Source organism: Primulina tabacum, chromosome 16 (assembly GCF_025594145.1).
Source record: "Primulina tabacum isolate GXHZ01 chromosome 16, ASM2559414v2, whole genome shotgun sequence".
Classification (NCBI taxonomy): domain Eukaryota; kingdom Viridiplantae; phylum Streptophyta; class Magnoliopsida; order Lamiales; family Gesneriaceae; genus Primulina; species Primulina tabacum.
Window position 1 is genome coordinate 36643458 of NC_134565.1, and position 12406 is coordinate 36655863.

General features: G+C 33.9%; 1 protein-coding gene across 1 annotated transcript; it reads right to left on the bottom strand.

Annotated features, from left to right (window-relative positions):
• Nucleotides 1-6531: 6531 nt before the first annotated feature.
• On the bottom strand, nucleotides 6532-7212 carry LOC142528247 (LOB domain-containing protein 16-like). Its single transcript, XM_075633283.1, has 2 exons — nucleotides 6931-7212; nucleotides 6532-6849 (listed from the first exon to the last, which is right to left on the bottom strand). Exons 1-2 carry the CDS (start codon nucleotides 7210-7212, stop codon nucleotides 6532-6534), a joined length of 600 nt encoding a protein of 199 aa, XP_075489398.1.
• Between the last annotated feature and the right edge of the window lie 5194 nt (nucleotides 7213-12406).

Consider the following 12406-nt stretch of genomic DNA (forward strand, 5'->3'; position numbering starts at 1 on the left):
CCCTATAAATATGATCTCACAAACACATTCCATCACTCCAACTTTCTCTTCTTCTCTAAAAATTATTCATCATCAAATTTTTCGAAGAAAAAAAGAAGATGGCTTTCTCAAGGTTATTTTTAATTATTTTGGTTATCATACTCACGAGTCTTTTATTTATCGGAGAATATCCTCCTCGTGTGTTTTCTTTATTTTTACAAATACTTGTACTTGTTGTTTATCCGTTACTTTGTATTGCAATAATTATTAACTAATAAAATGCATCGTAATTTTTTAGTACCACCATGTCAAATTTAACAAAGCTCGAATTTGTTGCGCTCGACATCACGGGAAAGAATTATATGCCATGGACTCTAGATGTAGAAATGCATCTTGAGTCATTGGGTCTAAGCGAGACCATTAAAGAAAATGGCATATGCACGTCACAAGAAAAGGCAAGAGCCATGATATTTTTGCGTCGACATCTCGACGATGGATTGAAATGTGAATATCTGACTGAAAAAAATCTCATGGCTTTGTGGAAGGGATTAAAAGAAAGATTCGAACATATAAGAGAAGTTATACTTCCGACCGCCCGGGATGAATGGAATACATTGAGATTCCAAGACTTTAAAAAAGTCAGTGATTACAATTCGGCGATGTATAGAATAATCTCGCAATTAAAATTTTGTGGACATGAGGTCACAGAATCTGAGATGCTTGAAAAAACATTTTCCACGTTTCATGCATCAAATATTACTCTACAGCAACAATATAGAGTACGTGGATTCGCGAGATATTCTGAACTCATCGCCTGTCTTCTTGTGGCGGAAAAAAACAACGAGCTATTAATGAGAAATCATCAGTCCCGACCCACTGGATCAACAGCATTTCCAGAAGTAAATGCTGTAAGTAAAAATGAATTTAAACCTGGAAACCAAAATCAAATTCAAAGACAAGGTTTTGGTCGAGGTCGAGGTCGAGGTCGTGGACGTGGACGTGGACGTGGAATTGGCCGTGGTCGTGGTCAAGGCCGTGGTTTTGAAAATAATCGAGATAGTTATTTTTATAACTCATCTCAAAAGAACGTCCCAAACCATCCACAGAAAAGGCATCATGAGAATACAAGTGTTAATAAGAAGCACTCAAAAAGATATGAAAGTTCTTGTTACAGATGTGGTACTCCAGGACATTGGTCCAAAGTTTGTCGAGCCCCTGAGCACCTTTGTAAACTTTATAAAGAATCATTAAAGGGGAAAGAAAAGGAGACCAACTTCACTGAACGCAGTGACCGTTTGAGTGATTCAACTCATTTTGATGCTGGTGATTTTATGAATGATTTCTCTGGAAATGATCAATATGTTGGTGGGATAGAAATGAACAATATTGATGCTGCAGATTTTCTCAACGATTTCTCTGAAAATGAACAATATAATGGTAGAATATAAATGTACAATAATCTATTTTTCATGTATTCATAGAATAATGTTTTATTGTATAATCATGATTTGTGTTATATTTAAATATATATTGCAAGTAATTTATTTCATTGCATATTTTTTTTGAAGTTCAAATATGGAAAATGCTATGAGCAAAGCTGAAGTTTGCATACCCGATAGTGGTACAACGCACACTATCCTCCGAGATAAAAGATATTTCTTGGAACTAAAACCAACAAAAACAACGGTGAATACAATATCAGGTCCTGTAGACTTGATTAAAGGATGTGGTAAAGCACAATTTTTGTTACCTAATGGTACAAAATTTTTGATCAATGATGCTTTATATTCACCACAATCGAAAAGAAATTTGTTGAGTTTTAATGATATATATTCCCATGGGTACGGTACTCAAACAATGAATGAAGGGAATGAGAAATATATGTGTCTTATCACATATAAATCAGGAAAGAAATATGTGATTGAAAAACTACCAATGCTCCCTACTGGATTGCATTATACACATATAAGTCCCGTTGAATCAAACATGGTAGTTGATAATTCTTCGATATTAACCAATTGGCATGATCGATTGGGACATCCTGGTTCAACAATGATGCGAAGAATTATACAAAATACACATGGTCATCCACTGAAAGACCAGAAGATCTTTCAGAATAATAAGTTTCAATGTAAAGCATGTTCTCTTGGAAAACTTATTATAAGACCATCACCAGTCAAAATCCAAACTGAATCACCAATGTTTCTTGAACGTATTCAGGGTGATATTTGTGGACCAATCCATCCACCATGTGGACCATTCAGATACTTTATGGTATTGATTGATGCCTCCAGCAGATGGTCACATGTATGTTTATTATCAACTCGAAATGTTGCATTTGCAAGATTACTTGCTCAAATAATAAAATTGAGGAATCAATTTCCCGATTATACAATCAAGAAAATTAGACTTGATAATGCTGGTGAATTTACTTCCCAAACTTTCAATGATTATTGTATGTCTATGGGAATCATTGTTGAGCATCCTGTTGCTCATGTACATACACAGAATGGATTGGCTGAATCATTGATTAAACGTCTGCAAATGATTGCTAGACCAATGATTATGAAAACAAAGCTCCCTATTTCTATATGGGGACATGCAATTTTACACGCTGCTTCATTAATTCGCATCAGACCAAGTGCATATCATAAATACTCCCCATTGCAGCTTGCATTTGGTAAAGAACCAGACATTTCTCATCTGAGAATTTTTGGATGTATGGTGTATGTGCCTATTGCACCACCGCAACGAAAGAAAATGGGACCTCAAAGAAAGGTTGGAATTTATATCGGTTATGATAGTCCATCAATCATTCGATATCTTGAACCTCAGACAGGCGACGTGTTCACAGCACGTTTTGCTGATTGTCATTTTAATGAGGAAATCTTCCCAATGTTAGGGGGAGAACAGAAACATACCGAAAAAGAAATTACATGGTATGTATCATCATTGTTACATCTGGATCCAAGAACAAAACAATGTGAAAAAGATGTACAACAAATTGTACACTTGCAAAGAAAAGCAAATCAAATATCAGATGCATTTGCTGACACAAAAGGGGTAACTAAATCATATATACATGCTGCAAATGCCCCTGCTCGAATTGAAATTCCAAAGAAACAAATGGAAGATACTCATGATGTCATTAAACGCCTGAAGCGTGGAAGGCCAGTCGGTTCCAAGGATAAAAATCCTCGAAAAAGAAAATTCATAGAGAAACACGATGATCACAAAATAAAGAATGACGTTTCTGAAGAAACACATGATGATCACAAAATAGAGAATGGTGTTCCTGAAGAAACACATGATGATGAAAATGTTCTGTCAGAACCACAAACTGACGAGAATCATGAAATCTCTATCAATTATATTAATACTGGAAAAATATGGAACCGAAAAGATATAGATGAAATTGATGATATATTTTCTTATAATGTGGCAATCGACATCATAAATGATAACGAAGATCATGAACCAAAATCTTTTGGTGAATGTAAAAATCGGCAGGATTGAATAAAATGGAAAGATGCCATCCAGGTTGAATTAAATTCGCTAAATAAACGTAATGTTTTTGGACCTATAGTCCTTACACCTGAAGGTGTAAAACCTGTTGGATACAAATGGGTTTTTATTCGAAAGCGAAATGAGAAAAATGAAATAGTAAGATATAAAGCTCGACTTGTTGCACAAGGTTTTTCTCAAAGGCCTGGAATTGATTATGAAGAAACGTATTCTCCTGTGATGGATGCAATTACGTTTCGGTATTTGATTAGCTTGGCGGTATCTGAAAATTTAGAAATGCGTCTTATGGATGTTGTTACAGCTTACTTATATGGATCACTTGATAGTAATATATATATGAAAATCCCTGAAGGATTTAAGATGCCTGAAGCACAAAGTTCAAAACCCAGGGAATGTTATTCTGTGAAATTACAAAGATCATTATATGGGTTAAAGCAATCAGGTCGAATGTGGTATAATCGACTAAGTGATCACTTGATGAAAAAGTGATATGTAAATAATTCAATATGCCCTTGTGTTTTCATTAAGAAAACAACATCCGGATGCGTAATTATTGCTGTATATGTTGATGATTTAAACATCATTGGAACGAATAAGGAAATTCAAGAAGTTGTGTCATACTTGAAGGAAGAATTTGAAATGAAGGATCTTGGAAAAACCAAGTATTGTCTGGGTTTACAAATTGAACAAAAAGAATGTGGAATGTTTGTTCACCAGACAAATTATACAGAAAAGATCCTTAAACGTTTTAATATGGATAAAGCAAATCCTTTAAGTACTCCAATGGTTGTTAGATCATTAAACATAGAAAAGGATCCATTCCGTCCATGTGAAGATGATGAAGATATTCTTGGTCCAGAAGTACCATATCTAAGTGCCATCGGTGCCCTTATGTACCTTACAAATTGTACAAGGCCTGATATATCTTTTGCCGTGAATCTGTTGGCAAGATTTAGCACATATCCAACAAAGAGACACTGGAACGGAATTAAACATATATTCCGTTATCTACGATGAACGACAGACTTTGGACTTTTGTATTCAAAAGATGCTAATCCAAGTATAATTGGTTATGCTGATGCTGGATACTTATCTGATCCACACAAGGCACGTTCCCAAACTGGATATGTATTTACTCGTGGAGGCACTGCAATATCTTGGCGTTCTCAGAAACAAACGCTCGTAACAACTTCATCAAATCATGCCGAGATTATTGCACTACATGAAGCAAGTCGTGAATGTGTGTGGTTAAAATCAATGACCCAACATATCCAAATCTCATGCGGATTATCATTCGACGAGAAGCCTGTGATACTATATGAAGATAATGCTGCATGTGTTGCTCAAATGAAAGAAGGATACATAAAAAGCGACAGAACTAAACATATTCCTCCTAAGTTCTTCGCATTCACTAAGGAGCTAGAGAAGAATAAATGTATTGATGTTCGTCACATTCAATCAAGTGAAAACTCATCAGATCTCTTCACAAAGGCACTTCCTACGTCAATATTCAGAAAGCACATATATAATATTGGGATGCGCAATCTACGAAATTTGTGAAGAATTGTTCGTGTCAACATGAGGGGGAGTTTACGTGACTGCACTCTTTTTCCCTTACTATGGTTTTTATCCCACTGGGTTTTTCCTAGTAAGGTTTTTAACGAGGCAGTATAAAAACACGTAATGAAGACAATCATTATGAACATCATCACAATGGGAAGTGTTGAAAAATATATTTAAAATGTGTGTATTGAATATTTGAATGTTTAAGAGTTGTAAATATTGAAAATTAGTGTGTGATGATGTAGGTAATGATGTATTTTATTTTTGGATTATTTGTAAAGATTTCCTATAAATAGATCTCTCATTTGTGAAGAAAATCACAATTGAGTAGAGAGAAAAATATTATAAAGTGTGTAGTTTGGTAAATTTTGAGAGTTTGAGATTTTTACTTTTTACCATAAATTTTTACTTTTTCACAACAGTTTCCTTGCTTGTTAAGCTTTAAGAACAAAAATTTTGAGTTTTTGAATTTATAATTTGACCTTTTGGTTATAACATATAAGATCGAAATTAGCCACGTTACTATTCATTTAATATTTTTAAAAAATTAAGACCATTAATTAAAATTTCGAATCTCAATAAGATATCTATGTATTCATTTTTTTTTAAATGCTTATTTTGATAAGCCAAACCATAAATAAATATTGTGAGGTGTGGACGGGTGGTTTACTAGTTTAATTCATTAATGATGTTAATGACCAAAGTTAGGGATGTAAAAGCGTCAAACTTAACAGTATCAGCTCGACTTGTTTAAGATATATAGACTCGAACTCGATTCGAGTTTTTATTGTTAGATTGAAGCTCGGTCAGTTTGAAAATTATTAAGCTTACAAATAACTCGAGCTCGATCTGTTTATAACTTATCTGTCATATTTAACGAGACCAACTCGAGTTTGGCTCATTAAACATGTTCGTTTTTTAGCTCTTTGAGCATTCTTAGTCAAAAAACCAATTATTATTCCAAAATTTAAGAAATAGGCTTCTGATTTTATAATATTTTTTAGCATTCTAAGTCAAAAAACCAATTATTATTCCAAAATTTAAGAAATAGACTTCTCATTTTATAATATTTTTATGTCTTTTCTTTCACTACAATTTCAATTGAGACAAAACAAATAAACAATGTTGACTTTCAATGCCACATTTACGACCCAACAAACTAGCTGAGCTCGAGCTTAAAATCAAGCTCGCGAGCTTTCGAATCGAATATCTTTAAACTATACTGTTCATAATAAATAATTTTAATAAGTGAATAAAGAATACAACTCATAATCAGGAAATATACATATTATAGTTCAAATTAGTCTGGCGTTCAAATCCAACTATCAAATTCTATTTCAAATGTTCATGAAAGATTAAATATTAGGACACGTATCTTGAAATATAAGACCTCAAAAATGACATTTGATTTAGTATTCAATATTCTTCATCATTCTGAATGCCAAAGCTTGGAGCTCACTTAAGTCAGTCTGTGAAGGTCTCTTCTTGCTGTACGTAGTAAATTGTTTCAATATCTCTGCAGCTTTGGATTTCTTGAATCACATTAATATTGATTGCATTATTCTGACTATGCTCGATCGAAGAATTGAGAGAACTCTGTGGCCAAACCGAATAATTCATGTAAGTTGGATGAGATTCATGAACATGTAATGATCCCACGTTTAATCCTCCCGAAATCATGCTGCTTGGCCATTGATTTTCAATATTATTTCTTGATGACTCCATCAGGTTCTGTCTCAGCTGAGCTTTAACCCGTATAAGTTGGGATTGCAGATACGCCGCCTGAATCAAGAACTAATGTTAAATCTCCAATCCCACGAATTAAAATCTGCACATATATTTCATGTATGATTCGCCGCTTACCTGCTGTTGTAAGGCGAAAATATGGGAGACGCAACCATAGACGGGATCTCGAATTCGGGCTTGAGCTTCGTAGGCAATGGTGACAACCGCCTCGCACCGATCAGGTACAGGCACATGCAGCAGAAGTTTGGCCACGTTGCTTGCTCCGACTACTTTGTGAACGGCTGCGAACCTTGCAGGGCCTTGCTCCGAGCAAAAATACGGTGCAAAGATGCACTCTGACACGCACTTGCGGCGGAGGAACTTGCATGCTCCGCAAGGAGAGCCGGTCCCGGTTGCCATACTTAAAATCAGCTAACCAAATATTTTACTTGTTTTATGAGCTTTACACCAGTTCCATTGGAAAAATACTTTATAGGTTTAAATTTATAAAATATAGTATACTGTAATTTGAATGTGTATTCTTTTATAATTGTGGATGATCCTTTCGGTCAAATTGTATATATTTTACGCCGAACGCCGCACCTGGGAACTGCTGCTAAATTTTTGTTGGTTTCTTGAAATTGTTTATTTTATATATATACATACATATACATATATATAGACAAGATTAGATCTAATATCTAATCATGATAAATTTATTAATTTATTTTACGAGCTCTCAAAAAACTCTTTTGAAATCGTTCATTAATCTTATCGAATTCGAGCTCGAGTTCGACAGATTTTTCGAGTCGAACTCGAGTTTAAAGATATTCGATTCGAAAGCTCACGAGCTTGATTTTAAGCTCGATCTCAGCTAGTTTGTTGGGTCGTAAATGTCGCATTGAAAGTCAACATTGTTTATTTGTTTTGTCTCAATTGAAATTGTAGTGAAAGAAAAGACATAAAAATATTATAAAATGAGAAGTCTATTTCTTAAATTTTGGAATAATAATTGGTTTTTTGACTTAGAATGCTAAAAAATATTATAAAATCAGAAGCCTATTTCTTAAATTTTGGAATAATAATTGGTTTTTTGACTAAGAATGCTCAAAGAGCTAAAAAACGAACATGTTTAATGAGCCAAACTCGAGTTGGTCTCGTTAAATATGACAGATAAGTTATAAACAGATCGAGCTCGAGTTATTTGTAAGCTTAATAATTTTCAAACTGACCGAGCTTCAATCTAACAATAAAAACTCGAATAGAGTTCGAGTCTATATATCTTAAACAAGTCGAGCTGATACTGTTAAGTTTGACGCTTTTACATCCCTAACTTTGGTCATTAACATCATTAATGAATTAAACTAGTAAACCACCCGTCCACACCTCACAATATTTATTTATGGTTTGGCTTATCAAAATAAACATTTAAAAAAAAATGAATACATAGATATCTTATTGAGATTCGAAATTTTAATTAATGGTCTTAATTTTTTAAAAATATTAAATGAATAGTAACGTGGCTAATTTCGATCTTATATGTTATAACCAAAAGGTCAAATTATAAATTCAAAAACTCAAAATTTTTGTTCTTAAAGCTTAACAAGCAAGGAAACTGTTGTGAAAAGTAAAAATTTATGGTAAAAAGTAAAAATCTCAAACTCTCAAAATTTACCAAACTACACACTTTATAATATTTTTCTCTATACTCAATTGTGATTTTCTTCACAAATGAGAGATCTATTTATAGGAAATCTTTACAAATAATCCAAAAATAAAATACATCATTACCTACATCATCACACACTAATTTTCAATATTTACAATTCTTATTTTCAACATTCAAATATTCAACATTCAAATATTCAATACACACATTTTAAATATATTTTTCAACACTTCCCCTTGTGATGATGTTCATAATGATTGTCTTCATTACGTGTTTTTATACTGCCTCGTTAAAAACCTTACTAGGAAAAACCCAGTGGGATAAAAACCATAGCAAGGGAAAAAGAGTGCAGTCACGTAAACTCCCCCTCATGTTGACACGAACAATTCTTCACAAATTTCGTAGATTGCGCATCCCAATATTATATATATGCTTTCTGAATATTGACGTAGGAAGCGCCTTTGTGAAGAGATCTGATGAATTTTCACTTGATTGAATGTGACGAACATCAATACATTTATTCTTCTCAAGCTCCTTGGTGAATGCGAAGAACTTAGGAGGAATATGTTTAGTTCTGTCGCTTTTTATGTATCCTTCTTTCATTTGAGCAACACATACAGCATTATCTTCATATAATATCACAGGCTTCTCGTCGAATGATAATCCGCATGAGATTTGGATATGTTGGGTCATTGATTTTAACCACACACATTCACGACTTGCTTCATGTAGTGTAATAATCTCGGCATGATTTGATGAAGTTGTTACAAGCGTTTGTTTCTGTGAACGCCAAGAAATTGCAGTGCCTCCACGAGTAAAAATATATCTAGTTTGGGAACGTGCCTTGTGTGGATCAGATAAGTATCCAGCATCGACATAACCAATTATACTTGGATTATCATCTTTTGAATACAAAAGTCCCAAGTCTGTCGTTCCTCGTAGATAACGGAATATATGTTTAATTCCGTTCCAGTGTCTCTTTGTTGGATATGTGCTAAATCTTGCCAACAAATTTACGGCAAAAGATATATCAGGCCTTGTACAATTTGTAAGATACATAAGGGCACCGATAGCACTTAGATATGGTACTTCTGGACCAAGAATATCTTCATATTCTTCACATGGTCGGAATGGATCCTTTTCTATTTTTAATGATTTAACAACCATTGGAGTACTTAAAGAATTTGATTTATCCATATTAAAACGTTTAAGGATCTTTTCTGTATAATTTGTCTGGTGAACAAACATTCCACATTCTTTTTGTTCAATTTGTAAACCCAGACAATACTTGGTTTTTCCAAGATCCTTCATTTCAAATTCTTCCTTCAAGTATGACACAACTTCTTGAATTTCCTTATTCGTTCCAATGATGTTTAAATCATCAACATATACAGCAATAATTACGCATCCGGATGTTGTTTTCTTAATGAAAACACAAGGGCATATTGAATTATTTACATATCACTTTTTCATCAAGTGATCACTTAGTCGATTATACCACATTCGACCAGATTGCTTTAACCCATATAATGATCTTTGTAATTTCACAGAATAACATTCTCTGGGTTTTGAACTTTGTGCTTCAGACATCTTAAATCCTTCAGGGATTTTCATATATATATTACTATCAAGTGATCCATATAAGTAAGCTGTAACAACATCCATGAGACGCATTTCTAAATTTTCAGATACCGCCATGCTAATCAAATACCGAAACGTAATTGCATCCATCACGGGAGAATACGTTTCTTCATAATCAATTCCAGGCCTTTGAGAAAAACCTTGTGCAACAAGTCGAGCTTTATATCTCACTATTTCATTTTTCTCATTTCGCTTTCGAATAAAAACCCATTTGTATCCAACAGGTTTTACACCTTCAAGTGTAAGGACTATAGGTCCAAAAACATTACGTTTATTTAGCGAATCCAATTCAACCTGGATGGCTTCTTTCCATTTTATCCAATCCTGCCGATTTTTACATTCACCAAAAGATTTTGGTTCAAGATCTTCGTTATCATTTATGATGTCGATTGCCACATTATAAGAAAATATATCATCAATTTCATCTATATCTTTTCGGTTCCATATTTTTCCAGTATTAATATAATTGATAGAGATTTCATGATTCTCGTCAGTTTGTGGTTCTGACAGAACATTTTCATCATCATGTGTTTCTTCAGGAACACCATTCTCTATTTTGTGATCATCATGTGTTTCTTCAGAAACGTCATTCTTTATTTTGTGATCATCGTGTTTCTCTATGAATTTTCTTTTTCGAGGATTTTTATCCTTGGAACCGACTGGCCTTCCACGCTTCAGGCGTTTAATGACATCATGAGTATCTTCCATTTGTTTCTTTGGAATTTCAATTCGAGCAGGGGCATTTGCAGCATGTATATATGATTTAGTTACCCCTTTTGTGTCTGCAAATGCATCTGGTATTTGATTGGCTATTCTTTGCAAGTGTACAATTTGTTGTACATCCTTTTCACATTGTTTTGTTCTTGGATCCAGATGTAACAATGATGATACATGCCATGTAATTTCTTTTTCGGTATGTTTCTGTTCTCCCCCTAACATTGGGAAGATTTCCTCATTAAAATGACAATCAGCAAAACGTGCTGTGAACACGTCGCCTGTCTGAGGTTCAAGATATCGAATGATTGATGGACTATCATAACCGATATAAATTCCAACCTTTCTTTGAGGTCCCATTTTTTTTCGTTGCGGTGGTGCAATAGGCACATACACCATACATCCAAAAATTCTCAGATGAAAAATGTCTGGTTCTTTACCAAATGCAAGCTGCAATGGGGACTATTTATGATATGCACTTGGTCTGATGCGAATTAATGAAGCAACGTGTAAAATTGCATGTCCCCATATAGAAATAGGGAGCTTTGTTTTCATAATCATTGGTCTAGCAATCATTTGCAGACGTTTAATCAATGATTCAGCCAATCCATTCTGTGTATGTACATGAGCAACATGATGCTCAACAATGATTCCCATATACATACAATAATCATTGAAAGTTTGGGAAGTAAATTCACCAGCATTATCAAGTCTAATTTTCTTGATTGTATAATCGGGAAATTGATTCCTCAATTTTATTATTTGAGCAAGTAATCTTGCAAATGCAACATTTCGAGTTGACAATAAACATACATGTGACCATCTGCTGGAGGCATCAATCAATACCATAAAGTATCTGAATGGTCCACATGGTGGATGGATTGGTCCACAAATATCACCCTGAATACGTTCAAGAAACATTGGTGATTCAGTTTGGATTTTGGCTGGTGATGGTCTTATAATAAGTTTTCCAAGAGAACATGTTTTACATTGAAACTTATTATTCTGAAAGATCTTCTGGTCTTTCAGCAGATGACCATGTGTATTTTCTATAATTCTTCGCATCATTGTTGAACCAGGATGTCCCAATCGATCATGCCAATTGGTTAATATTGAAGAATTATCAACTACCATGTTTGATTCAATCGGACTTATATGTGTATAATGCAATCCAGTAGGGAGCATTGGTAGTTTTTCAATCACATATTTCTTTCCTGATTTATATGTGATAAGACACATATATTTCTTATTCCCTTCATTCATTGTTTGAGTATCATACCCATGGGAATATATCATTAAAACTCAACAAATTTCTTTTCGATTGTGGTGAATATAAAGCATCATTGATCAAAAATTTTGTACCATTAGGTAACAAAAATTGTGCTTTACCACATCCTTTAATCAAGTCTACAGGACCTGATATTGTATTCACCGTTGTTTTTGTTGGTTTTAGTTCCAAGAAATATCTTTTATCTCGGAGGATAGTGTGCGTTGTACCACTATCGGGTATGCAAACTTCAGCTTTGCTCATAGCATTTTCCATTTTTTGAACTTCAAAAAAATATGCAATGAAATAAAATTACTGGCAAT

Coding starts and splice junctions, on each gene's coding strand:
- LOC142528247 (XM_075633283.1), bottom strand. CDS start 7,212: ATGGCAACCGGGACCGGCTCTCCTTGCGGAGCATGCAAGTTCCTCCGC. Junction 6,850..6,930: donor TTTTCGCCTTACAACAGCAG/GTAAGCGGCGAA, acceptor TTCTTGATTCAG/GCGGCGTATCTGCAATCCCA.